The sequence below is a fragment of the Aureobasidium melanogenum genome (genome assembly GCF_000721775.1).
Source record: "Aureobasidium melanogenum CBS 110374 unplaced genomic scaffold scaffold_1, whole genome shotgun sequence".
Classification (NCBI taxonomy): Eukaryota; Fungi; Ascomycota; class Dothideomycetes; order Dothideales; family Saccotheciaceae; genus Aureobasidium; species Aureobasidium melanogenum.
Genome location: NW_024470053.1, coordinates 2,620,145 through 2,645,271, shown reverse-complemented (window position 1 = coordinate 2,645,271; position 25,127 = coordinate 2,620,145). Strand labels below are relative to the sequence as shown.

The 25,127-nt window shown below is 49.4% G+C and overlaps 13 protein-coding genes across 13 annotated transcripts; 7 read left to right on the top strand and 6 right to left on the bottom strand.

Annotated features, from left to right (window-relative positions):
* Window positions 1–772: 772 nt before the first annotated feature.
* On the top strand, window positions 773–1,357 carry M437DRAFT_62361 (DUF1168-domain-containing protein; the record flags this gene model as incomplete). Its single annotated transcript, XM_041024060.1, has 1 exon — window positions 773–1,357. The coding sequence occupies one exon, from the start codon at window positions 773–775 to the stop codon at window positions 1,355–1,357; it is 585 nt and encodes a 194-aa protein (XP_040885032.1).
* Window positions 1,358–2,617: 1,260 nt separating this feature from the next.
* Window positions 2,618–4,357, top strand: M437DRAFT_71765 (oligopeptide transporter; the record flags this gene model as incomplete). Its single annotated transcript, XM_041025731.1, has 5 exons — window positions 2,618–2,994; window positions 3,056–3,165; window positions 3,229–3,453; window positions 3,509–3,695; window positions 3,754–4,357. 5 exons carry the CDS (start codon window positions 2,618–2,620, stop codon window positions 4,355–4,357), a joined length of 1,503 nt encoding a protein of 500 aa, XP_040885031.1.
* An 83-nt stretch (window positions 4,358–4,440) lies between these two features.
* M437DRAFT_36935 (uncharacterized protein) lies at window positions 4,441–4,710 on the bottom strand (the record flags this gene model as incomplete). The annotated part of the gene is made up of 1 exon (XM_041019536.1): window positions 4,441–4,710. A coding segment is annotated over one exon (270 nt), but the record flags the coding sequence as incomplete, so codon positions are not given.
* A 673-nt stretch (window positions 4,711–5,383) lies between these two features.
* Window positions 5,384–6,164, bottom strand: M437DRAFT_35993 (uncharacterized protein; the record flags this gene model as incomplete). The annotated part of the gene is made up of 3 exons (XM_041019360.1): window positions 5,384–5,839; window positions 5,901–6,075; window positions 6,106–6,164. 3 exons carry the CDS (start codon window positions 6,162–6,164, stop codon window positions 5,384–5,386), a joined length of 690 nt encoding a protein of 229 aa, XP_040885029.1.
* A 425-nt stretch (window positions 6,165–6,589) lies between these two features.
* On the top strand, window positions 6,590–7,782 carry M437DRAFT_62358 (terpenoid synthase; the record flags this gene model as incomplete). Its single annotated transcript, XM_041024059.1, has 2 exons — window positions 6,590–7,567; window positions 7,621–7,782. The coding sequence occupies 2 exons, from the start codon at window positions 6,590–6,592 to the stop codon at window positions 7,780–7,782; spliced, it is 1,140 nt and encodes a 379-aa protein (XP_040885028.1).
* A 401-nt stretch (window positions 7,783–8,183) lies between these two features.
* M437DRAFT_80629 (uncharacterized protein) lies at window positions 8,184–8,540 on the bottom strand (the record flags this gene model as incomplete). The annotated part of the gene is made up of 2 exons (XM_041027384.1): window positions 8,184–8,281; window positions 8,348–8,540. 2 exons carry the CDS (start codon window positions 8,538–8,540, stop codon window positions 8,184–8,186), a joined length of 291 nt encoding a protein of 96 aa, XP_040885027.1.
* A 1,081-nt stretch (window positions 8,541–9,621) lies between these two features.
* On the top strand, window positions 9,622–11,059 carry M437DRAFT_37317 (MFS general substrate transporter; the record flags this gene model as incomplete). Its single annotated transcript, XM_041019605.1, has 3 exons — window positions 9,622–9,821; window positions 9,870–10,246; window positions 10,308–11,059. 3 exons carry the CDS (start codon window positions 9,622–9,624, stop codon window positions 11,057–11,059), a joined length of 1,329 nt encoding a protein of 442 aa, XP_040885026.1.
* A 1,070-nt stretch (window positions 11,060–12,129) lies between these two features.
* Window positions 12,130–13,885, top strand: M437DRAFT_36619 (MFS general substrate transporter; the record flags this gene model as incomplete). The annotated part of the gene is made up of 4 exons (XM_041019483.1): window positions 12,130–12,551; window positions 12,647–12,706; window positions 12,759–12,868; window positions 12,918–13,885. 4 exons carry the CDS (start codon window positions 12,130–12,132, stop codon window positions 13,883–13,885), a joined length of 1,560 nt encoding a protein of 519 aa, XP_040885025.1.
* Window positions 13,886–13,962: 77 nt separating this feature from the next.
* M437DRAFT_80626 (uncharacterized protein) lies at window positions 13,963–14,967 on the bottom strand (the record flags this gene model as incomplete). The annotated part of the gene is made up of 1 exon (XM_041027383.1): window positions 13,963–14,967. One exon carries the CDS (start codon window positions 14,965–14,967, stop codon window positions 13,963–13,965), a length of 1,005 nt encoding a protein of 334 aa, XP_040885024.1.
* Window positions 14,968–17,180: 2,213 nt separating this feature from the next.
* Window positions 17,181–18,525, top strand: M437DRAFT_80625 (putative toxin biosynthesis protein; the record flags this gene model as incomplete). Its single annotated transcript, XM_041027382.1, has 2 exons — window positions 17,181–17,508; window positions 17,564–18,525. 2 exons carry the CDS (start codon window positions 17,181–17,183, stop codon window positions 18,523–18,525), a joined length of 1,290 nt encoding a protein of 429 aa, XP_040885023.1.
* A 464-nt stretch (window positions 18,526–18,989) lies between these two features.
* On the bottom strand, window positions 18,990–21,186 carry M437DRAFT_80624 (uncharacterized protein; the record flags this gene model as incomplete). The annotated part of the gene is made up of 4 exons (XM_041027381.1): window positions 18,990–20,071; window positions 20,170–20,464; window positions 20,602–20,781; window positions 21,070–21,186. The coding sequence occupies 4 exons, from the start codon at window positions 21,184–21,186 to the stop codon at window positions 18,990–18,992; spliced, it is 1,674 nt and encodes a 557-aa protein (XP_040885022.1).
* A 486-nt stretch (window positions 21,187–21,672) lies between these two features.
* On the bottom strand, window positions 21,673–22,551 carry M437DRAFT_71759 (uncharacterized protein; the record flags this gene model as incomplete). Its single annotated transcript, XM_041025730.1, has 4 exons — window positions 21,673–21,831; window positions 21,888–22,038; window positions 22,099–22,368; window positions 22,517–22,551. 4 exons carry the CDS (start codon window positions 22,549–22,551, stop codon window positions 21,673–21,675), a joined length of 615 nt encoding a protein of 204 aa, XP_040885021.1.
* A 1,649-nt stretch (window positions 22,552–24,200) lies between these two features.
* M437DRAFT_22139 (uncharacterized protein) lies at window positions 24,201–24,929 on the top strand (the record flags this gene model as incomplete). Its single annotated transcript, XM_041019035.1, has 1 exon — window positions 24,201–24,929. A coding segment is annotated over one exon (729 nt), but the record flags the coding sequence as incomplete, so codon positions are not given.
* Between the last annotated feature and the right edge of the window lie 198 nt (window positions 24,930–25,127).

Sequence of the window (25,127 nt, the reverse complement as noted above, 5' to 3'; positions counted from 1 at the left end):
CTTAGCAAGACGCCAGTACCAACACAAGCCACACCAAGCACGGAGCTCAAGACTCCTAGAAGCGCCAAGCATAAACGAGATAGTCTATCGGTAACACCAGGTACGACAAAGTCAAAAAAATCAGAACATATTATCAGAGAGAAAAGTATTCTCGAGGAAGAGGAAGAACAAAGCATCCAGCTCGCACGAGAGCTGCATGATCAGGATTGGGGCTTGCGCCGCCGAAGCAGGTATTAATTGAGAGTTTGGTGAAGCTCAAGTCATTCGTTTTAACCTTTTTGAAGAGTACATTTCATATTCATATTTGCGGGCGGCTCATTGGCGTTATGCATGCATGGAAGGGAGGCAAGTTGGTCAGCAATGAAGGAACGAACAGGAGCGGTATCTTGGGTCTGTTTTACACAGCCAGAGGGAGGCTGATTGCCTTTGGCGTTTACAAGGAGGGTCAGCCAGCGTAAATACTGCTGAGCAATTCACATTTCGATATACTTCGTTCTTATGTTCTAGCGAAAGCTATCTAAGTCAGTGGTCTCATGAGCGTGAATTATAAGTGAAATGTGACGTCGGCTTCCAGTGGCCGAACATCAAGGTAGAAGACAAGAATAGATTTGAGGCTCTGCGAAGAAGGTCAGGGTCGCACTTCGAGATGGGAGACTTGGACGTCACAGCTTTCTCCACTTTCTTCATTCAATCTTCACTCTTCAGCACGACACCATAAGATATCCTTCACACTACCTCGCACAAGTAGACAACACGAGAGTTGCCAACCATCATGTCAGAAAACATACCCGAATCGATCCCCGTCCACCGCGACCCGCGTAGCGGCCAAGCAACAAAAAAACGCGCCCTCTCACCACGAAGCAGACAATCCGCACACCTAGAAGCACTCTTCGCAAACCCAGACAAGCCAATCAATCTCCCCTCATCCTCTACCAACAAACCCTCGACACTACCACCAGAGATCGTAGCCAATGTCCAAGGATCCAGCGCCGGTGCAGGCAGTGGAGAATTCCACGTCTACAAAGCTAGCCGACGACGAGAGTATGAAAGACTACGCGCCATGGATGAAGAAAAAGAAGCAGAAGAAAAAGATGCAGAGTTTGAAGCTAGGAGGAAAGAACAAGAGAAGAAGGATGCGGACAAAACGGAGAAGAATCGGTTGAAGAGGGAGAAGGCTAGACAGAGGAAGGAGAAGAGTAAACTTGGGCCTCAACAGAAGGGTGGAAATGCTGAAGAGGGAAAGAAGGAGGAGAAGAAGTTTAAGCCTAATGTTGCTGTCAAGACGGATGGGAAGGATGAGGGCGACACAAGTCCGGTTGTTGAGGAACAGGGTATTGTGTTCTTGGACGAGGATTGAGGAACGAGCCCTCGTCGATCACAGAGATCTGGACGTCAGCAATGTTGCAATCGAAGCACAGGTCAGAAACCTGGTACGGCCATCACACGAGCTGGATTGTTACCAACATGAGCTGCATTCTTCGAACTCTGCTGTGGTCCTTTTACCTTTTGAACACCACGTATCACGGCAACAGCCGCTTGATCTCTCTATCAACTCGAGCAATAAATGCCTTGACGCAAGAAACATATTTCTTACTCGCAAAGTACCGGAGCGAGCTATTCCACGATCCGCCGACGACACCCACCCAAACAGCCGAAGCCAATCAAACTTGCTCACAGCCAAAGTCAATCCAACCCTCCGCCAACAGCAACGCCAACCTTTATATTCGAGTCATTTCAGGTCTCCTTCAACCCAGAAAAAGCCGTGGTGGTGTAGTGGTATCACGCCCGATCCTAAAATCCTACGCTCCTATTCGCCTACCTAAGTCCCTAAACTCGCTTACCTAATATCCTAATTCTCTCTCTCTCCTCTGGGATCGGGAGGTCGCAGGTTCGATTCCTGCCCACGGTGCTACTTTTTTGTTTCTCATGCTGGGTTTTTGCTTCAATGCTTTTTCCTTGTCTGCTGTGAAAGGGATTCCCGAGTATGTTTTTGGTCACAAAATGCGTCTTTTCTACTATGGTGAGCAATAATAGCAGCATGAAGAGGAGGTTCACACTGAGATATATAAGCATGGAAAATGCCTCGCAACAATAATCTGCGAGGATGTTCAGCCCGGAGACGCGGTCGTTGAGATGCACCTCCCATGATATCGGCACAGCTGATAGACATAAACATGGCGCTCTCATGTCATTCGAGTCCTACGGCGATGCTTGTCCATGGATCCATGATTATCCACAAACACATGAAAATGTTGCTGAGGCCATCGTCAGGCACCAAAAACCTGTGGAAACTGGAACCACCACGACCATTGTTTATACAGCTCGATGGTTAAATGGCACGTAGTCAGAGTATCGTTCGAGTGACTGTGATGTTTTTTTCCTGTTATGGAAATGATATTCGACGCCGACTGCTCTTGCTGGTAATACCGCTCTCTCGGGCTCGTTCAAATCATTTAAAGCCCTACAAGCACTCAGCATAAAACAATTGACACTCGGCAGCCCGAATGACTCACCAGCTGAAAAATATCCAAGATGCAGATTGTATCATCTAGATCTTGCCTTCTCGACTTCCACAGCAGCATCTTGTGGTCACTCACGTTTACTCTACCCACCTTCAATGTCCATTGGCAACGATCAAAAGCAACCTGCACATGAGTCAGTACCGTCTCAGGACTTGACGAATCATGTCCCGCCAACGGAACAGGAGTTGCATGATCTCGTCCATGTAGCAGATAGCATACCCATAGAGGCATGGCTTGTCATGCTCGTCGGCTCAGCAGAGCGATTAGTATTCTATGGAGCATCAACATGTCTACAAAATTACCTTCAGTACAGCAGGCGAGACGTGATACCAGGTGTCCTAGGTCTGGGCCAAGCCGATGCGACCGCCATCAATTACGCCTTCATGGTCCTGGTGAACTTCGCTCCGGTGCCTATGGCCATTGTTGCAGATGGGTATCTGGGAAGATATAAATTGATTGTGATTAGTACATTGTATGACTCATCCCTGCACGCTGCCTGTATCATGATGTACTCTGGCTGTCTTGTTTGAAAGGATATATATCTGCGGTTCAGCAATACTATTCGCAACATCTCTTCCGGTCGCGATCGAGGCCGGAACATCTGCCGCAGGTCTGGCTGTGGCTCTCGTACTGATAGCTTTGGGTATAGGCGGCGTAAAAGCATGCATATACCCTTTCATCGCAGACCAATAACCTCATCATGAAGCGTTCATACGTGTTCTGCCATCTGGCGAACGTGTAATCGTTGAGAGGTCTCTAACGATTCAGTTCATGTACAACTGGTACTTCTGGTTCATCAATGTTGCGTCATTGTCTGGGATCGCGACAACGTTCATGGAGCGCTATATCGACTTCTGGGCAGCATTCCTACTCTGTTTCTGTGCACTATGGGTGGGAGTTATAATGCTTGTTATCTGTAAGAACAGATATGGTAGGTCACATCCAACGCTTTCGTAATGCTTGATTTGCTGAATCTGTGCGTGCAGTCAAAACACCCCCTGCAGGCTCTGTGATGCCAAAAATCTTGAGAGTCATTGGTCTGGGTATTAGAGAAAAGTTCTCACTCAGTGCTGCTGAACCAAAAACGCAGATGGAGAAACACGCTCGTGAGGTTCCATGGAACGAAGAGTTTGTTGATGGTGTAAGATCTGCTCTCGTAGCATGCCAAATATGGTAAGCCCTGTAGGATGTCCACTTTGAAGCGTATGCCCTCAACTGACACATACTATAGTCTTGCATTTCCTGCTGTCTGGTTGTGCTGGGGTCAAACTTACAACAATTTGATCTCACAGACGGGCCAAATGGAAACGTATGGCATACCCAACGATGTCATGCCAGCATTTAACCCAATCGCTTGTATCCTCGTCGGTCCTGTCATCCAGCAATGGTTGTTCCCGTTACTCAATAGACGCAAGATGACTTTCCGTCCCATCGCGAGAATCTCAGTCGGGTTCTTTCCAATGGGGGGCTCACTCGCATGGGCTGCCGGACTACAGGCATTCATATACCATGCAAAGCCATGTTACAGCCATCCGTTGACCTGTTCCGGTTCTACCTCTGGCACCGAACCACAGCAGATCAACGTTTTCCTGCAGATACCTTGCTACGTCCTCATGGCCGTCGGCGAAATCTTTTGCGTCACCACTGGATCTGAATTCTGCTATTCTCGAGCACCAAAGAGTATGAAGTCGATTGTACAGGCCCTGTTTGTGGGTACGGCTTCGATTAGTTATGCTCTTGGGATTGCGATTTCTCCTGTCGCAAAAGATCCTTATATGGTTGGTTTTTATGCTTGTTTGACTGGCGTGCAGATTGGCATAACCATAATCTTCTAGCTCAAATTTCGTCACCTTGATAAGGCGATCATTGTTTGAAGCGTCGTAGTGCAGCACTTGTTTGAATAGAGTCAAGAAAGATATCAAAAATGCAAGATATTCATGACTTCGGCTAGCTTTCTTGCTTTGAAAGATGTGAGACAGAGAAATTTACTTACAGTTGGCACAAGTGAAGACAAAGCAAAGATTAAGCAAGCAGGAGAAGGTAGGAAAAAAAACAAAACGTACAGCAGTAGGAATTCCCACGTGGTCACCCACCGTAGTACTAATCTGCCGTTCAACTGCTTATGTATGGCAGAGCGGACGGGATGCCCAGTTTTCAGCTGACTGTGGCCGTACGTGAAAGAAATGCTTACTTGATACAATATATCCCGTTCTTCTTTGAGCGAAGCACAGTCGGCCTCTCGATATGTGCATCGCGTCTATCAGATTCTAAATCCTTCAGTCGGCATCGCATGAACTGCTTGTATCCCGTCAGATGACGCAGACTCCAAGCCAAGGTTTTCCATGGATTCATCTATTGTGCGAAAGACAATGGCTCAATTGACTGTTTTGTCTAATATGAGTCCTGAAAGTGATGTTGGTATGATGGGTGAAGGAAGTATGCGGTCAACGCGTGAAGTCTCAAATCGCGTCGGTTTGCTCGGTACAGAATTTGACCGAGTCTGTCGCTGCTCTAGTGACCCTGTCGCAACAATTCTCGATAACTTCTTCTAGCCGTCCATCAGTAGAGAAAGTCGTCAAGTGGCTGGTCACAGTCTAAAACTATGGTGTAATGCTATCTTCTGGCTCTTGTGACACTTTTGTTAGCATAGAAAACGTTGTGGGGTTGTTGTCGCCGATTTTATATTTGATGTTGAGTACAGCCAGAAAGCCGTAGAGTGCATTTTGCATCTGAACCACTATCTCAATTGTTATCCAGTGTGGAGCCTGGAAAAACACTGCCTCGGTATGGTTCAAGACGTCACGTATTCGAAAGGCGATTGATTCTAAGTCTTGTTCAAATAGGACGATGACTTTTGGGCTCTATCTATGCTTGCCGCCCTTTCTCTGTCTGAGCTCATGTTCTTTTTTAGGATCCTTCTTCTCAATGACCCACGTCTCGACGACTTGTTTTGTTTCAACCTTCTTTCCCTCTGTCCGTTTTGCGTCCTTGATGCGTCTGAGGTAGCCCATGTAGATTGCGACTTCAGCAATTGCAACAGCACCGCTGCCGAACATGCTCAAGGCCATTCTTTGTGGGACGCTCCAGTGACGGGCAGCAATCCAGATGGCGACGCTACAAGCGATGATGGAGACGAGGACATTGATAATGAGTGCCAATTGGCGATTGACATCTGTGTACGTCACCTCGTCATCTTCATCCTCTGGCCGTATGCGAGATGGATCGGGAACGGATGATGTAGGATTGATCAAGCGCTGGTACGCAATATTCTCCTCGTCTCTACGAAGACGGGCCATCAGGGCGGTGTATTCAGCAGTCTGGCGGCAAGACGTCAGTAAGTGGCTAATGCGAAAGAGTTGAAGTTGAGCGTGTGCATACTGGCTGGGGCTTTGGTTTCGGAGGGGGCACATAGATGTTGGCCCCCTTGAGCAGAGCATCAAGTCGAAAGTCATTCTTGTTAGGAATATCAGTGCCGCACAGGAAGCGCGCGACATGAATCAACTGTGCATGGGATACGGGAGCGCCGACGGTGGGCTCGCTCAAGGAAGGGTCACTCAGTGTGTCATCGTGTTTCTGGTCAGACAATTGATTGTAGAGCTCTACGGCAGATTTGGCAGTAGGGGTCAATGTCAACAGGACCATCAGGGCGAGTGTCTAGAATTGATGACGGCGATGCCTATCGCACATGTGTAGATTGAGCTCGGACCACCAGATCTCCAGAGCCCGCCGAAAATGCGATGATGTGTTGGATGGACTTTGGCTCTTGCAAAAGGCGTACGCTCCAATTGGCCACCAACGCTCTTTCCCTCGACCGTACACGCCTTCCTTCCTGTTGTAATCGGAGTTCTAGCGGGTGTCGTTTTGTTCGCGCAGTCTTTGTCCAGGAAATGAGCGCTTCCCGAGCTCGAGCATCGACGCTCGCCATCACCTCTCGTTCGCCGTCATACCGATCATGTCCTAAATACGCACACCTCACGCCGTCGCGCACACTATCAATACCCTCATGTCTGCCTTCGCAGCGGCGGCATCAGTCGTCGGTCGCCGCTGCCATCCAGACGGCCAAGCACATGTTCAACAATGCTGCTCCCTCACCAATCGGCATTGATCCTCTACAGAGTGTTGCCAAAGAACTCAAATTCTTGACTGGAAACATTCAACAGCTGCTCGGCTCTGGCCACCCCATGCTGGATACTGTCGCAAAGTACTACACCCAATCCGAGGGCAAATATGTCCGTCCTATGCTGGTCTTGCTCATGTCGCAAGCTACCGCTTTGACTGTCAAGCACGAGCGATCAACTCCTCAGGCTGTCGACGTCGACTCGTCCATGTCGCCCTCCACCGTTCTCTCCGACTCGAATCCCTCGCCCCTGACCTCTCCCCCTGTTGTCGAGGACCTTGCCGACACCTCCGTCCTTCCCTCACAGCGCCGTCTTGCCGAAATCACCGAACTTATTCACACTGCCTCTCTGCTCCACGACGATGTCATTGACAACTCAATCTCTCGCCGCTCCGCTCCCTCGGCCAACATTCAGTTCGGCAACAAGATGGCTGTTCTGGCTGGCGATTTCATGCTTGGTCGCGCCTCTGTTGCACTCGCACGCCTGAGAGATCCCGAAGTTACTGAGCTGCTCGCTACCGTTATCGCAAACTTGATCGAGGGTGAATTCATGCAGTTGAAAAACACTGCTTCGGATGAGAAACACCCTACATACAGTCAAGAGACCATGGAGTACTACTTGCAAAAGACATACTTGAAGTCCGCTTCGCTTATCAGCAAGTCGACAAGGGCCGCCGCCATCCTGGGTAACTGCTCCCCGGATGTAGTAGAAGCTGCTTACAGCTACGGAAAGAACCTTGGTCTTGCCTTCCAGCTTGTTGATGACATGCTGGATTACACTGTCAGTGGAGCCGAGCTCGGCAAGCCTGCTGGTGCTGACTTGGAACTGGGTTTGGCTACCGCTCCTCTGCTGTTCGCCTGGAAAGACAACAAGGAACTCGGTACGCTTGTTGGCAGGCGATTCGCTGAGGAGGGTGATGTGAAGAGGGTGAGTTTCAGCAATTTCCAGCTTACGGCGCAAAATATACTAACAATCAACAGGCACACGACCTTGTCATTCAGAGCAACGGCATTGAACAGACTCGCGCCATGGCTGAAGACTATATCAACAAGGCTCGCGAAGCCATTGCTTTCTTCCCAGAGAGTCAGGCCAAGGCCGGCCTCTTGGACATGTGTACAAAAGTTTTGCAGAGGAGAAAGTAGACACATATATAAATATATCCTCTTTGTATGTTATGAGGGCGGACGAAAAATGTACTTTTACCCCATCTCTTCATGTCTTCATAAGACGTTCACATGACCTTAACACAGAGGATTCAGCCGCGACGTAACAATCTGCTGGAACTGGCAAGACAATAGTGAAAATGAACATTCTTGATATAATACTGACATTGCAACAAAGGAAAAGACAAATGAGATAGGAAACCACATTGCGCCTAACAATTGCTCGAAGCCACTTCGAGGTCTGGCTTCCCATTAACAACAGATCCATCTGCTTGCTCCCTGTAGCCACCACCAGATTTTTGTAGTCCCAATAACGCCATGACAAAAAGAAAAAGCACATTGCTTATTGTTGCGAAATTATATTCGACCGATGCTCTTGATCAAGAAGGGAACACATCCTCAAGGCTGGGGAAGGTAAAGTCGAAGTCAACTTCTGGGACAAAGAGCTGCGACAGCTTTCTCTTGGGATATGAGAGACCTGTAGAGCCAAAGTTTCAGCAAATCAATTCATTTTCATCAGAGTGGAAAGTTGCATTTGACTAACCTGACATGAAAGTGTTGAACATCTTTTGCGATGTGGTTGAGACTGAGGATGAGACAGAAGATGCGATCGAAATTGCATCAATGTTTTGGATATCTTCAACATCCATGAAGTATTCTTCGAGGATTGAGCGAGGTGATGGTGGGTAGCTCGACTCGGAAGCGGTGGAGATGGAGGTCTGTGAGAAAGGCGACATTGCGATTGTGAACATCTTGTAGAAATGCAGAGTAGGTAGTGATTGGTGAGGTGGTGATTCAGAGATGATGGTCAGAGTGCAGATTGGTAAATGTTTTGATGTTGATGTTGGAAGATTGCTTTGGTGATGAAGTGACATTCTTCGTCTGCTGTCGACCTTATTATATACTTGACGACTTGCCGCCTTGTTGTCGTGGTCAATGTCTTTGCTCTAGATACAGATATTGATCCATCGGTATGTCCGATAGCATTTGGTTGCTTGTAGACATCTCTCTGTCAAGACAACGTGAAGCTAGGGGAAAACCGAAATGCCATTTTGGAAAAGTGTCTATTGGTATAAGCAAAGCTGATGGTCAAAAAAGCAGCTGCAACGACTAATGTGGAAAGAGGTAAGGCTCATCGAGATTCGAGAGATGTTCCATGCAAGCCATGTGGTAGAGGCGTTGCCGGATCTCCACTGTCAATCTCAGTCAAGCTTTCAGCTGTCGCGAACACCTGCACATCATCTCTGTGATATGCATCAATGGGTGAGATCAAAGCGTCAGATGGGTGAGATTATGAGCATAATCTGGCGCCAGGATCGATTTGGACAGTCAAGATTACCCAATTGGGAAAATGAGCTCCGCTATCACCACGACACGCGGTCGTTGAAACCCGGTTTCTGATGAATCTTCAGCTGAAGTCTGCGCAAGCCTCAGGAAAGCCTAACCGTTGCACACCCGGCAGCCGAAAGTTGCCCTCCGAAGGACACCACACTGACTCGCAACTTTGTTATTCGACGGCTGCTGTCTTGATCGCGATTCAGCTGAATACAACGATCAGCTTTGATAGTAGGTTTAATCCTATTCAACCAACGTCTGGAACCGGTCCCATGCCTTCCTGAACGACGAGCTGACTTGTATACGTACAACACTCGACCATTGTCCGAGAAGATGGACGGCGACTCCGAAATCGACATGTGAAGATGTCGGTATATGCGAGAGGTAGTCGTAGTAGCATTCAACTCTTGCAAGAGGTTTGTATAAATCGATGGAATGCCACCATGAACAATCATTGCCACAACTCAACCATCTCCCATCGCCATGTCTTCCGCATCTTCTGTGTCTAGCATCAAGAAAGAAGTCACGCACTTCTCAACAGTCGAGTTGACTTCTGAATCTATCTCGTCATGCAACAGCTCCGATCTTGAGCAAGCAAGCCAGACCACGGACGACATCCCCAATGGTGGCCTGGTCGCTTGGTTGCAAGTCCTTGGTGCATTCTTCCTCTGGTTCAACACATGGTAAGTATCGACAAGATTTGCTTGATATTCTTAGCTTATCAGTCTCAGGGGTCTTGTTAATGCCTTTGGATCATTCGGTACTTATTATGCACTTGGTCCTCTACGAGAGTATCCATCATCGACTATTGCATGGATCGGATCTATTCAGGCCTACCTTATGTTGCTTGCAGGTGCTTTGACCGGACCTCTGTTCGATGCAGGCTATTTCCGCATGCTCCTTATCACAGGCTCGTCGCTCATCGTGCTTGGTATGGCAACGACCAGTGTGTCCACCAAGCTCTGGCAAATCATGCTATCTCAAGCCTTTGCCGTTGGTCTGGGTCAAGGATGTCTATTTTCTCCTTCGCTTGCCATTCTATCTACGTACTTCTCAGAGAAGAAGTTCTTCATCGCTATGGGATTGGCTGCTGCAGGTAGCGGTCTCGGTAAGTCAAGGATTTATACAAAGTCATGAATGTAATTGCCTGCTGACACTGCCCAATGAAGGAGGTACCATCTACCCGATCGTTTTCCATACGCTCCAACCAAAGATTGGCTTCGCAGCTGCCACTCGCGTGATCGCATACATCGTCTTGGGCACCCTTCTCGTGTCGAACCTCGTGCTCCGCGTACGCACTCTGTCTTCCCACAGACGTAAGATTTTCGACATGGATGCTTGGAGAGAGCCCGCCTTCACTGTCTACGTAATCGGCTCCATGATCGCCTTCCTTGGAACTTGGACGCCATTCGTTTACATCGAAGTCTATGCCTTGCGCTATGGTATCACGTCCAAAGAACTCGCTTTCTACCTTCTTCCCATCATCACCGCTGGTTCTATCTTCGGAAGAGTAGGACCCAACCTTGTCGCCGCTCGAATTGGTCTCTTCAACGTTGTCATTCCTTGCGTTCTGACCACTGGAGCTCTGGCTTTCTGCTTCATCCCAGCAAAGACACAATCATCATTGATTGCAGTTTCCTGTCTTTATGGTTTCTTTTCAGGTTCCATTGTTTCAATCATCCCTGCTCTTGGTGTCTCAATTTCGCCTAGCAGAGCTGACATTGGAACGCGAATCGGTATGGCTTGTGCGACAATTGGTCTTGGTATGCTTGCTGGCACGCCAATTTCTGGCGCCATATTGAGTAAACACGGTTTCACAGCCACTTGGGCTTTCTCAGGTGCGGCTGCGATTGTAGGGGCCTGCTTTTTGGTGGCATCACGATTACTTCATGGTGGCATGGTGCTGAGGAAGAAGATATGAGTTGCGTCGAGTGTGTGGACTAGGTAGTAGTCACGACATAAAAGCTTTGTCAATGTTTTACCTCGTGTGCTCAGTACCGTCGTATTATAGCTGTCGCAACGCATGATTGCCCCCTGGTTGAGAGTAGGTCTCTTGGGCGATTTGTTGCAGGAGGAGTGAAACTATGCCCTAACGTGTCACAAGACGATTGGCCCAGATATTGGACCCGGCGAGCCTAAGGGACGCCAGGAGAGATCGCGTGGTAGAATTCGGTTTCAGAGAAGATGTACTGATCTTGATTTTGGGCGGTGCTGCGAGTTGACAATGATCGAGCTTTTATAGAGTTCGATGTTTCGGGCAGAAGAGCGATTGAGATTGTCGCTGTCCGAAGGAGCCGCTCGGAAGGACGGACCGAGTATGAGCTTCTCGTCTCGGTGTGCAAGCTTCGGATGAAGCACCTGAGATTGATCACTTTCATGATACACCAGGCTCTTTCTGTCAGAACTGTATAGAATCTCAAGGCATGGCGGGAAGAAGGACGTTCTGTCAACATCTCGCCAAGTCGCCGTCAAGCTCTGTCAAGCGTTCAGCCGCAGTGCCAAGAAGGCTTGAGGCGTTCTTGGCGTCAATGACGGCGGAAACATCTAATAGCAGAACCGTGGTTCGCTATCTTCCTTTCACTTCGGCAAACATATGTGTAAGAGGAAGTTCCCTGCTCAAGAGGCTTCATGTTCGAGTGAAACCATCGTTGACCACATTAAGCACCGTCAAAGGCCGACCTCACAGTCATAACCGGCTGAGACGGCTGAGGTACTCCACTATATTACCCCGTGGCTGATCTCCACCAAAGAGCGTAAAGCGGAGAACGGATCCACCACAAATCGATTTTGACCCACCTCCACCAAGTGTGAAGTCCGACCTTTTGGCTGCATGCAGGAAATAGATCTGCAATGCGACGTGTGACTATCTTTTTGACGTAGTAACGGTGAGCCAGACTAGGTAGTTATAAGATACGACCTTATGCCTCTACGTTCCGCAACTTGGTCTCCCTTTCTTTTTGTTCGCGTTTCCTCCTTCGCACTCATTCAACCATGGGTTTCCTCAAGAAGAACACCGAGACGATAGATTCTCAACAACCACAATCCGAAATCGCACACGAGAAAGATCTGGAGAAAAACTTTGAAGATGTCCATCTAGAAGCACGTCAGACTTCAGTCGACAATGGCGGCTCAGCGCCTTTTATCGATCCTGTTATTGAGAAGCGCGTTGTTCGCAAGATAGACTGGCATCTGGTACCGCTACTTATGGGACTTTACCTGCTCGCCTTCCTTGATCGCTCCAACATTGGAAACGCAAAAATTGCTGGCATGGCCAAGGCCTTGGACCTGACTGCCGATCGCTACTCGTGGCTTTTGACCATCTTCTACATCTCTTATATCGTTTTCCAATTCCAGGTTCTTGGTTGGAAAAGATTCCCTCCTCACATCTGGGCGGCTTGGGCTATCTTTGGCTGGTACGTATTTCGTGGGCTGCGGTGATCTCGTGACCAATGGACGAAAGATTACAAGCCAGTTTTGTTGTATTCAGGGGGTAACTAACATATCGAAGGGGTGTCATCTCAAGTTGTCAAGCCGCGGTTACTTCTTGGGCTGGAGAAATGGTGCTCAGGTGAGTAAGAGTCATAAGGGCCTGGGCGCATTCACTAACACGTTTTGGCAAGATTTTTATTAGGAGTTTTCGAGGCAGCATACGGCCCTGGTGTTCCTTATCTGCTTTCTTTCTTCTACCTCAGACATGAAGTCGGCTTCCGCAGCGGAATCTTCCTTGCCGGTATGTTACTAAAATCGTTTTAGTTTACTTGCAACTTACAAGTATACAGCTGCGCCTCTCGCAACATGTTTCGCCGGAGCACTCGCATATGGCATCACCTCCGGAAAGAACCTAGCTATCGCCAACTGGAAGCTTCTCTTCCTCGTGGAAGGTCTTCCCACTCTTGCCATGGTACCAGTCGCATATTTCTTCCTCCCAGACAGCCCACAATCGGCCAGATTTTTGAACGAGGAAGAGAAGCGTGTGGCAGTCGCAAGAGGTGTACGACAGACAGGAACAACCGAGCGTGTCGGCCGCATCAAGTTCAAGGATGTTGGCTTGACTTTTATTGATCCAAAGGCCATCTGCACTGCATTGATGTACTTCTCATGCAATGTGTCATTCTCCTCTTTGCCTGTCTTCCTACCCACGATTCTGGAAGAGATGGGCTTCGAGTCCATTACTGCACAAGGTCTATCTGCACCTCCATACTTCTTGAGTTTCCTCATCACCATTGGCTCTGCATGGATCGCCGATAAGACTCAACAGCGCGGACTGACCATCATCATTCTGTCCATCATTGGAGGTGTTGGTTACATCATGCTGGCAACCACGACAACCACTGGACCTCGTTATGCTGGTGTCTTCCTTGCAGCATCTGGAGTCTTCCCTTGTATTGCAAACATCCTCCCTTGGGTCACAAACAACCAAGGCAACGACGATCGCCGTGGTGCAGCATTTGTCCTTCTCAACCTTATTGGTCAATGTGGTCCTCTGCTCGGCACGCGCGTCTACAACACTCCACCCTACTATGTCAAGGGCCAGAGCATCTGCGCAGCCTTCATGTTCTTCAATGGCTTGTTAGCACTTTTGCTTCGTACCCTTCTTGCTTATGAGAACCGCAAGTTGGACAAGAAGTATGGCACCATTGAAGAACAGAAGAACAGGATTGCGGCGACCGAGGGATCGAAAGACGCGGCTGTTGAAGCCAACAGTGGCGTGGAGAACTTTGGTCCTATGTATCGTTATGTCTTGTAGGCGGCATTGCCACATACTCAGTCTCATGAAATTCAAAAGCATTGCATCAATATTCTCATTCTACACAAGCTTATCTACTACAGTACTAATACCGAACCAACCAATGCGGCAATAGCCACTGCACCCACACTGTGCAAGACAGAAGAAGCACCACTAGTCTCGTCTTCAGACAAGGAGTTCTGCGGCAACTTGCCACCATCAGCAGCAAAAGTCTTCATGCACACGTACTGAACATTGGGTTCGCTGTCTTGCTCGTCGCCGTAGACAACGGTGATCACAGGTGTGACTCCCGTGCGACCAGCACCAACCTCGGTATCATTGTTCGAGCCAGACAACAGGGGTCCGGACTTGAACAGGAATTGATTCATGCTAACCACAGGATGCAGACTGTACTGCTCAGGGCTGACGGGTTGACAACCTTGAGACTGGGGTCTGGCAACCGTCTCGTTGGCGTTTGTGCCCGTCAGAGCGCCGCCGGATGCCGTCAGGAAGGCAGAGAGCCAGGGCCCGACGTTCTGACGAGCGCGGATCTGAGCATTGACATGTTGTGTCAGGGCATTGCAGCGAGGAAGAACATTGTCACCGCTACCGTAGGTGCCGTAGTCGAAGGAGTCGATAATGTTGGTCAGCACATCTCTGGTGCTGCTGTTCAGGGCGCCATTGCAGGATGTCGTGTTCTGGGCTTGCGCTGCGTCTTCGGGCAGCGTCTGCGCTTGATACTGCAGCATCAGCGCACAAGCGTCATTCTGGCTCGACGAGTTGAAGTTGGCTGGAACACCTGCGTAGAGCGTTTGGGTTGTCAGCCAGGCGCCGGACCCCGCCAGGTCGCCTAGAGGAGCGCCGTCAACCAGGGTCAATGAGAGGGGATCGTTGGATCCAGGAATAGAGAGGACACGGGAGGCAATGCCGACTCCCGTCTGGAGAGTGGCATTGGCCTGGCATACACTGCCGCTGCTTGCGTCGATGCAGGAAAGGTTGCTGCAAGAGAGGATATCGACGCTGGGGTTGTTGTCGTTGCTTTGGGCGGAAGCGAGTCCTAGCAGCAGTGATGAAGCACCGAGGACAGTCTTGAAAGTATTCATGTCTTTGTTTGTAGGTGAGAGAGGATGGAATAGGCTAGCAATGTTCACCTTTACACATCGCCGGCATACCTTATATATATCCAGCTCCACCGTCCGGAAGGGCGGTCTCCGCTGGATTTAGGCCACCATGTCGTTTGACGTAGATATCTCTTCTGTTCTCGGCCGTATGCATACACTTGGACGGCGCTCCATGACTCTATGCTTTCCGTATACCAAGGCACACATTGCAATGATATAGGCCAAGGTTGCGTAAAGGAATGCCAAGGGTCCTTGGCGTCCACCTCCGCGGTCGTACTCGTAAAGCGCTCTTCATGGACAAGAACCAGTGGAGTGAGCCGAGAACCCGAATTCGACTACACCCCTTCTAGGTGAATGGTCTGCCGACCCTGTTGGTGCTGTAGTTCCTTACTTGACCAACTTCTGTTTCTGGATGCTAAGGCCGTAAGAAGTTTTCGTCCAATCTACACAACTTCTCTGTAACGATCGTTCGAGGGTAGACTCGCAACCTGTGCCTCATTTGGTTAGTGAAATGTGCCTGACTCGAGACTGGCATATAAGAATACTGTGTTGGCACTCTTTGAACCCAGTGGGTCCTTTGCAGTTGCTTCCTGTAGGTCCTCATTCGTTTTGCCTTGCTGTTTTTGATATATCTCAAGCAGTGTCGAAACCTATAGGTATTGTGGTTCGCTTGATACAGTACTGGGGTAAACACCGGATAGTCTAAGGATGGCCGACATCCGTCTCAATCGGTGATACACGCTGCCTTAGACTATTGACTCCACCAGAGCGCTTTCAAGTGGATGTTTGCTCTGGCTTTGGCTTTCATGGAAGGATGATTGAAACCAGGGCGAGTCTGACAGACCGACCAGCAGCTCCCAAGCGATGTTTACACTGTTGGAAGGAATGGCTTCGCGGTAGACGCTCCTATGGGGCCCGGCCTTTGCTCCGCCAAAAGGGTTTCCTAACCTACCTGCTTGGGTCATGTCCAGAATGCTCTACGCTTGGCTCCTCTGATGGTCGACGACCTGAGTTGGGGTTCGAAGGATACAAAGAACGGCATCAAGGATGGAAGGAGGATGCAGCGAGGTCCTGTAGGAGCTCGAAAGATAAGAGTAGAGCAACATTAGCACCTCTTATCTGATGCCGGCGGCAACATTCCCGACATTCGCTGCTGGTATGAGAACTAGCAGTTCTTTGGTATCATCACCATCAATGGCAACACCCGTGACTCCGGATCCAAGGTCTGTATGTCCAGCGTCGGAACGGAGAACGCGTCTACACGCTGTTCACGACCAACGACTATGCCATCTGCATCAGTTGGATGGCGACCACGTTCTCCGGCGGCGACAGATATGGTACTCCAATAAGTGCTTCATGAGAGCGAACATTCTCCCGAGATGCAAAACAGCTGAATTTGTATTTTATCGGAAAGTGAGCTTCTGCCAGTGATCTTCTGGAGGACAGTCGTCGTCGTTGAGGACGGCGTTTTCATAGTTGGACCGGGTCCGATCTGATGCAGGATATCGGTCCGTGCGTCGATCCACCACTTCAACGCATGTTTCTCTAAACCTTCGATCACGATTTCAACTCGTTGGCTTTTGACAGATCTACATTATCTAGCACACGCACGACAGGACCATTACAAGTCGACGAAAAGGTTGAAGGTAATGAATGCTGCGGGCACACTGAAAGTTGAAGTTGCCAGTTGATCTCCCTCAAACCCTTGACCCTGTCGATCAACCTTGACATCATCCAAGATCTCGGTCGATTGACAAAAAAACAAGCATCTTTGGGGTTCAACACTCTCATGCTGCAACCACATACGGACAACGCACAGATTCGCAACACGCACTGCTCCTCATCGAATGCACGAAGCCGTGGCCCATAGCTCGTTGCACGAGTGGTTCGAAACAACTACTTGCCAGGCAGGGGAAACGGTCTTTGTTCCGTCTGCAGCTCAACCGCAAATCATAACCTGTTTGTTATCATCTTCTATCTGGCCTCTGTAGCCTTGTGGCGGTTCCCCAACATATACATCGTAGATTGGGCTTCCCGTCGTTCGATTTAGGGCATTGCATGAGGCCTTCAGGATGTTCTGTCGATTCATGTCATGTCTGTTTACAAAGGTAGTATATACGTCAGACCCGTCCCCAAAGATCTTGTAGGCAGTCTTTTCTTTAGTCTAGTTCCTAATTGAACATACACTATACACAATGTCGTCTTCATTCAAGATAATCGAACACCACACTCCCTGTCAAACCATCAGAGAGTATCCTCAAGCAACCTCGACATACCAAGAAGAAAAGCTATACCTCAGCGCGAAACAATACATTCCACTCAACCGCACACCACAGAAGGGTGATGTGACAATTCTAGCAGCCCATTCGTCGGGATTCCCAAAAGAGCTATACGAACCATTTTGGGAAGACCTACTCCAACAGAGTGAGAAAGCAGGTTACGGCATCCGAAGTATATGGATGGCAGATGTAGCGCATCAAGGAGCTTCATATGTGCTCAATGAGAACAAGATAGGGAATGATCGTAAGTATCTGCATATGGGGGGTCAAGGACTACAATTCTGACAAGCTGAGTATAGCAAACTATGCCGACCATGCTCGCGACCTTCTCTCCTTGATCAACACACATCGCGAAGATTTTACTCGACCGATTATCGGCATAGGCCACAGCATGGGCACGATATGTCTAGGACTGCTAGCTCAAATGCATCCTCGCCTCTTGACCTCCATCGTCATGCTCGACGCCATCATAATCCATAAGCAAATGCCTGCATGGATCGCAATGACACGCCTGACATCTATTCGAAAGGACTTCTGGCCCAATCGACAAGCAGCAGAAGCTGCCTTCCGCAAAAACGCCTTGTTGAAACCCTTTGACGAACGAGTACTGCAAAAGATCATGAAACACAGCATCAGAGCCACGCCTACCCTACTCTATCCCCAAAGCTCTGCAGAGCAAGGACAAGGAGAGCAAGGCTATACTCTCACAACTCCAAAACACCAAGAAGCTCTTTCCGTCGCACGACCCAATTACGAGGATAGAAATTGGTCTGCGGCACCTGATCCGCTCGCGCGATCTACTGTTCCAGATCTCTGGCCTTGCGCTCCTTACATCTCGCCCTTCTACAAGTCAGAAGGAAGGACTTGTTGGATGTTCTTGCCGCACCTACGACCTTCTGTTTTTTGGTTGTATGGCAAAAACTCATACACCATGGACCCAGTCGAAAGACGCGAGAAGATGAAGAGAACAGGCACAGGCTGGAACGGCTCTGGTGGCGCTGAGATGGGAAGGGTCAAGGAAGATTTTGTAGAAGACACGGGTCACTTCTTGTGTTTTGAGAAGATTGCAGAGACGGCTGAGAAAGTGTCTGATTGGCTGGACGCAGAGATCAAAATTTGGAAAGATCTGGAAAAGGTTACGTTTGACGAGGAGTGGCTGAAGAAGGATGCTACAGGCAGGCAGAAGTTGGATGGAAAGTGGTTGGAAGGTGTCAAGAAGTGGAAGGGAAAGGAGAGGGCTGTTCCATTGAGCAAGCTTTAAATCGCATGAGCGGTCAGTCGGGCGGACTTGCCTGTGCCTCGAGGTCATAGAAGGAGCGAATGTAAACACAATAATTGATGTTCGTGTTTATCTATCTTCTTAGCAACGAGTTCCTTCCTCAACGCAGTCGTACATAACTTGCACAGTTTCCTCTCCGATCGAGCCTTCCTATTCGTCCCAGATCTGAAAGTCTTTGTGCTTGCTGGCGGCTCACTCAATTGAAGATTCTTCTTGTCACTTTCTGTTCCCCTCTCGCGTCTCCGGTGTATGTATCTTTCGTACCTTTTTTCCATACTCGAATTGTATCCGAAACCAAGTCAATTGCTTTTCTCGATACTGATACATTTCCAATGAACAACTCCCGATAAAGCTGCTATTTGTAGGTTGCAGTATACGTCCACAAGAACGATCTCAATTGAAGTTTCGAACATAAGTGGTAGGAGTCATGACCTTGACTTTGACTTCTAGTCCAGATCATCTGGATGAGGCTCCGTGTAAGAGAGTGGGTCGATATCATTCTCATTCTGAGGTGCCTCACTGACTGCACGCGATAGGCCATCTCTCTCGCTGTGATTGTTTTCTCCAGATGTCATGCCAAAGGAGTCGGGGTTATAGACTTCGATATTCGATTCGGCCGGCACCCAATCGGCGACGACAGGATCAATTTCATGCATGGTGTAGTTGAGCCTACAGGTTCCGTGCTTTTTTGTGGTGTCGCATCTGTCCCGGAAACAGATGTGGCCCATATTACAATTCTTCAGGCGACAGTTTCCTTTGCGGCCACACGGATAGCTATGAACAAAGTGCTTGAGGACAAGCCTGATGTTATCTGGGATAGAGCTATGATCCCAGCCACAACTGTCTCCCTTTGTGCAGTATCCTTTGAGTTGATACTCATTGCAGAGCTTTTTGTTAGGCGGAGCAATTCGAGCATTGTAGGCTTTCCAGTCTTCGCTGGATGGTGTTGGTAGCAAAAAGTCCAATCTGTGTCCGATGCTGTTGATAGGTATAAGATTGGCATTTTCTGGTGTTTGTTTCGGTAGACAGCTGGAGGGGTGCGCAAAGGATGTGGCAGGCAAGGAGGAAGGAAAAGCCTGAATAGTAGCAGATCTATGTGGTAGAGCAATGCTCGATTGAGGAGCACCGATGTCTTCATTGCTTGGTATTGGGGTTCCGAAATCTGAAGATGATCGGAAGAAGGAGGCTTGAGTGGGATCTCTCTGCGCGGAATCTCGTCCAGCGGTGTAATCATTCGAGCGCCACGAATCTTTACTACTGCTATGACATTTCTTGCAGCCACTTCCAAACTTGCAGATGCCTCGAAGATAGTGCGTACAGACGGGTGTATGGTTAGAGACCGCCCCGGAGTGCCCGTTAGGCATGATACTTTGTTGCGAATGTGCTACTGGAGTCCTGGAAATAATTCGTCGAGCATCGAGACTATCCAGGGGGTTGTTGTGGAACAGACCATTAAGACTGTCAATATCAAGTCCAAGGCGATTGAATTCAGGACTGAACGAGGAACCACGAATTCGGGTAATCTTCTCTTTTGAGATGTAAGGGGTAAGTAACCAGTGTCGTGGCATCCGGCAAAGAAGATGTGTTTACATTGATTGTTTTCCACGAAGAGGCGGAACATTTCACGGATCTTGTTGTCCGCATTCTCCTTCTTATCGCCTGCATCGACGAAGTCGAAGAGATCATGCGCGCGTGTAAAGTTTGAACAAAAAGGGCTCAGGGATCGTGCCTCGTGTCCAACAAGGCCTGCACGCGCGAGTGTCTTGGACAGTCCAGCGAGATTGGTATAGGCGCGGACCATGACTTTACAGTTCTCATACTCATGGCCGCGTCGTGAAAGCCTGTCTTGAATAGTGTCGTGAAGAATATTGGCAGCTCTGATGCCACCTTCAGCACCGCCTTTGATTAGAGAGTCTTCGAACTGCCTCTGGTCAGTATAACACAAAAACCAGGGGCTGTTTTCTAAGCGAACAGCAATCGCCGGGAAGGTATGAAAGCTGTCACAAATGACATTTACAGCCGGACGAATTGATGAAATACAAAGTGTCAGCGACTTACTACATAACCATCGGCATCGATCAAGACAAGGACAAAGGGGTTTTTGTCTTGACCTCGAGCGAGCTTCTTGTACTTCTCGCGAGACTCCTTTTCCTCTTCGTAGTCACTGCGCAGGATCCGGTAATCCTCGAGCAGCTTGCCGTAGGTGAGAGTCAGTTCGTCGAGCGCATCTTGGCGTGTCTTTGTTGCGAGGTTGAAGTCAGAAAGCTGCCTCTCGAGTCTGTTTAGATCTGTTTCGGCAAGTATGGTGGATGATGAAACTAGGCAGCGTGATGGAGAGGCGCTGAATGGTGATTGATGACTTCCGAAAATTGTTGGTAGTGAATTGAAATGCCGCGCAATGAGCCGTGTCCCGAGCTTTGCTCAAAAAGCTGTTTATGCATCGCGTTGACCTGACCAATACGTACTTCACACACATTAGTTTCTCATGCCCCGTTGATAACCTGCCTTATGTTCAGAAATGCTTACTGAGTTCAGATATGCTGCAATTGACTGAGCTTTAAAGAGTTGAAAGCCTAGGAACCAAAGATTTGTGAGGTCTGATGAAGTTGGGGATAGCCGTTGGAAGATCCAAATTGGACGCATTAAATATGCAAAACTACAGCTTGAGACAACAACATTCCTTGAGGCAAGATCATGTACCTGATTTACCCTACTAAAGCTCAGTAATGAAAGACGCTGGTACGACCGTGATGGTATTCAGATTAGTAAGAACGATTAGAGTGATTCTGACATAGGAGATAAGGGCTAGGACATGCAAGACATACAAGGCTCAAACCCACGAGTCATCAACAATCTAGATTCATACCTTGATGAGCAGTGATGAACAGGAAACACAAGTGGTATTTTTGGCAAAGAAAAAAAGAAGTTTTTGGATCACATTGCCCTCATTGCATAAAACCGATGTACATGCAAAACTGATGCCTGCACTGATCCAGTCGGTCCCCGGTATGTTTCGCACGCCAGAACGTAAGCCCACGAAGGAAGAACACCAATCGAACCGAGAGTACCGCCGTAACGGACTTGTGCCTTTTTCGAATATCATCAAGCCACGCCGTGACATTATCTCGTTTATGCCTTCTTCTCCTCGTCCTCGGCAGCGAAGGCGAGTCTCTTCTGCTCGACACGCTCCTGTCTGCGCTCGCGGGCGGCCTTGGTCTTGGCACGCTTGGCGTCCATCTCCTCCTTGAGCTTGGCCTCACGAGCCTTCTCGGCCTTGGCCTTGTGGATCTGTGATATGTGTTAGAAGAAAGTGAGTATGCGAAGGTAGGTCGGGTTGGACGTACGTGCTCAACGAGAGCGCGCTTGTGCTTGAAGGTGTTACCCTTGCTCAGGTGGTAGAGCTCGTGGTAAAGGTGCTTGTCGATCTTGCCAGAGGCACGGTACTTGACCAACAGGCGACGGAGAACGCGCTGGCGGCGCATCCAGACGATTTGGCTGTAAGCAGACAATCAGTGTCTGCTCTCGAGGCTGTGGTCGGTTGTGGAGCAGCCATACCTGGGCATACGGGCGTCCTTGGTACCCTTTCTCTTACCGAAACCACGGTGGCGACCGAGGCGGCGAGCGGCGTTGAGCTCACGGGCGCGGGAGCGCGAGTGCATGGTAACGGGCTTGCGGATGATCAGGCCATCGGAGACGAGCTTGCGGATGGTCTGGCGGGAGTTGGCGTTGGAGATCTCGCTGACCTCGTTGGGGTCAAGCCAGATCTTTCTCTTGCCGCAGCCAACAACGGAGGCGGCCAGGCGCTTCTGGGTGCGAAGGTTGACCCTGTAGCAGACGCATGTCAGTGCCTGTTATGCTGGGTCATGTTGTGTGATGAATTTTGCCGCCCGGAGGAGCGCTGATAAGAGGTGGCGACAGGTGAAGGTGTGGATGGCGCAGGACGACGAGGTTTTTTCAAGTGTGATATATCGACGGGCTCTCCGGACGGCGGTTCGATGATACTGACATTTTGACGGGTATGGAGGGTTGCTGTCGTTAGTGATGGATGGCCGTCGCTCTCGCTCAGAAAGAAAAGCTCGCAAAGACGTCGAAAGAAGCGGCAGGTGCGGAGTCGAGTCAAATTCGTGTGCCGGCTTTTGTCCGACCGACTTTTCGCTTGGCGCCTGCCTTGTTCGCCAACCAAATCCTCTCCCCGCTTTGGGACTTCTGCGAGTTGCAACTTCCTTGCTTGTCGACAATAGACGATTTCACTCATCAATGGACATTCCAATATTACTGATGCTGTCAAGCATTCCTCTACATCTACTCAATGATGCTCTGGGACCTCGCTCTTCCTTCAGCACAAATGATCGTCTTCTGATTATCATGAATCATCCAAGCTAAACCGCTACGGATAAAAGCAAACATACCGTCCTTCACGTCACTTGACGTCTTATCGTGATGCGGACCCGGCCGACCGTGAACATCAACACTCGACCGGCCGAACTAACGCAGTGCAACACTGCTGTTCTGCCTGTGTTGATATATTGACTGCATCAATGGTTCTGGAAAATCAACGAGGCTTGTGGTCAACCTTGCCTCTCTACCGCTATCAGCCCCTATAGACCTATGCCCGAGTAGGAGCATCCAGCAAAGCAGACTTCGGTCATTTCCAAGGATGTTCAGGTCAAGCATTCTGTCGAGAAGGCATGCTCCACCTGCTTTAAGGGCAGCCAGTCCAATTGGAATTACACTGCGCTTGCATCCAGCTCTACTCTTGAGCCATACCTTGCTCTGTTTCCCCTGCAAATTGCAGGTGTCGTAAGTTCTGGTGGTTCTCCTCTCTCAGTCTATACCATTTCTCTAGGAAAATTAATTGCAATACACGTCCACAAACAAGAAACATCCCACAAATATCCAAACCTCTTAGGCAATTTCTTTGAGGTGAATCGTCATCTGTGAATCTGCAAGTGACGAGCAGCCAGCTTGCTCCGAAGTGCGGAACTGCGTGTTCGCGAATCGCAGAGATGTATATATCGCGTCGCCAACGCGGCGTCTACGTCGCCCTCGACATCAACATCAGCATCAAGACTATCCGGCGCAGCGACCTGCCCGTTGAGCCTTTGGCGAGATGTCCAACTTCAATCAGTTCTGGTATCAGTTCTACCAGCCAGCTAACCTTGCACAACTTATCCAAGGTGCACCCAACCAAGCTCCTTTCAATCCTCATGGTCACGGCTCGCAGGTACCTGCGCCCACCAACCAGAATCTTGCCTTTCAGCATGCCTTCGTGAACAACAACTTCCAGCATGGTGCTCAGAACCCCGCCATTCACCCCGCTCTCTTGAATCACCACTTCCAGCTCGGCCCTCAGAACCCTGTCGTCCAGCCCCAGCAGAATGCTGCCGTCCAGAACACTGGCAATCAGAACCATGTCTTCCAGCAGAACCCTGTCAATCAGGCACCTATCGTCCCACAGATGCATCCCATTCAGAACCATGTCTTCCCACAGATGCCTGCCATCCAGAACAACCCCGCAATCAACGCTCTTATTCGTCCAAAGGTAAAGTCAGCACTGAGCCACACAATCTTACCATTACTGACCTTGCTCTGCGAAGGCCCCCAGACGCAAGCGTGTCGCCAGGAAGCCCAAGTTCAAGCCTCTTCAGCCGCTTGGAGATGCCTCCTTCCCCTTCATGGAGCTTCCGCTTGAGATCCGTCTTATGATCTACAAGCTCCTTCTCAATGAGAATTCCACCTCCCTTACCCTTCTCATCCAAGGCCATGCAGGGCAGGAGATAGTTCGTCGTGGTTACCTCAAAAAGCAACCAAAGCCCAATTCAGGAAGACAGATTCTCTTGAAGAAAGTCCACAAACCCAGCGACGAGGACATCACACACCTGCAGCCAGTCATCTTGCGTGTGTCCAAAACCATCTATGACGAAGCAATCTCCATTCTCTACCGTCAGATCCTCGAGTTCGAGCACCCCATTGCTCTTAAAAAGTTCCTCTTCACCATCGGTCCCAACAACCGTCTCCTGCTGCAGAACATTGTTCTGCGCGGCTGGCAAGATGACGAGTTTCCCGTCTGGCAGCAAGCAGTCTCATCAGCTTTCGACAGACTCTTGACTGTCCAAAACCTGAGAAGCATTCGCATGGACCGCCACGTCTCTTCCAGCAGCGATATGCCTCTGATGTATCGTGACGAGTGGAAGCTGAACCATGTCAAGCACTTCGATGTGCGCGTTGAGTACTGGGCCCAGTGCATTGACGCCGCCAAGGGCAAGGGAACCGCCAGATCACTCCTGTCGTTCACCGACCGCAACTTTGGCTCGGAGGATGAGATTGCCGAAGGTGCCCAGGACTTTCTGGACCGCAAGAAGTTGTTCATGGACAACCTGAAGCTCGGCTAAAGCTGTTCGCGCATGCTCTCAAAACGCACTGGGACACTCGTGGCCGTCTGCCTTCGACTGCACATGACTCCATTTTCTAGTAGATAATGAATGAACCATTAGTACGTTCATTTCTGTAAGGAATCTTCCGGGTGAAGTCTGCTGACAAAGACAGGCATTTCGAGAATACTTGCGACGACGCTCAGCGCTCCA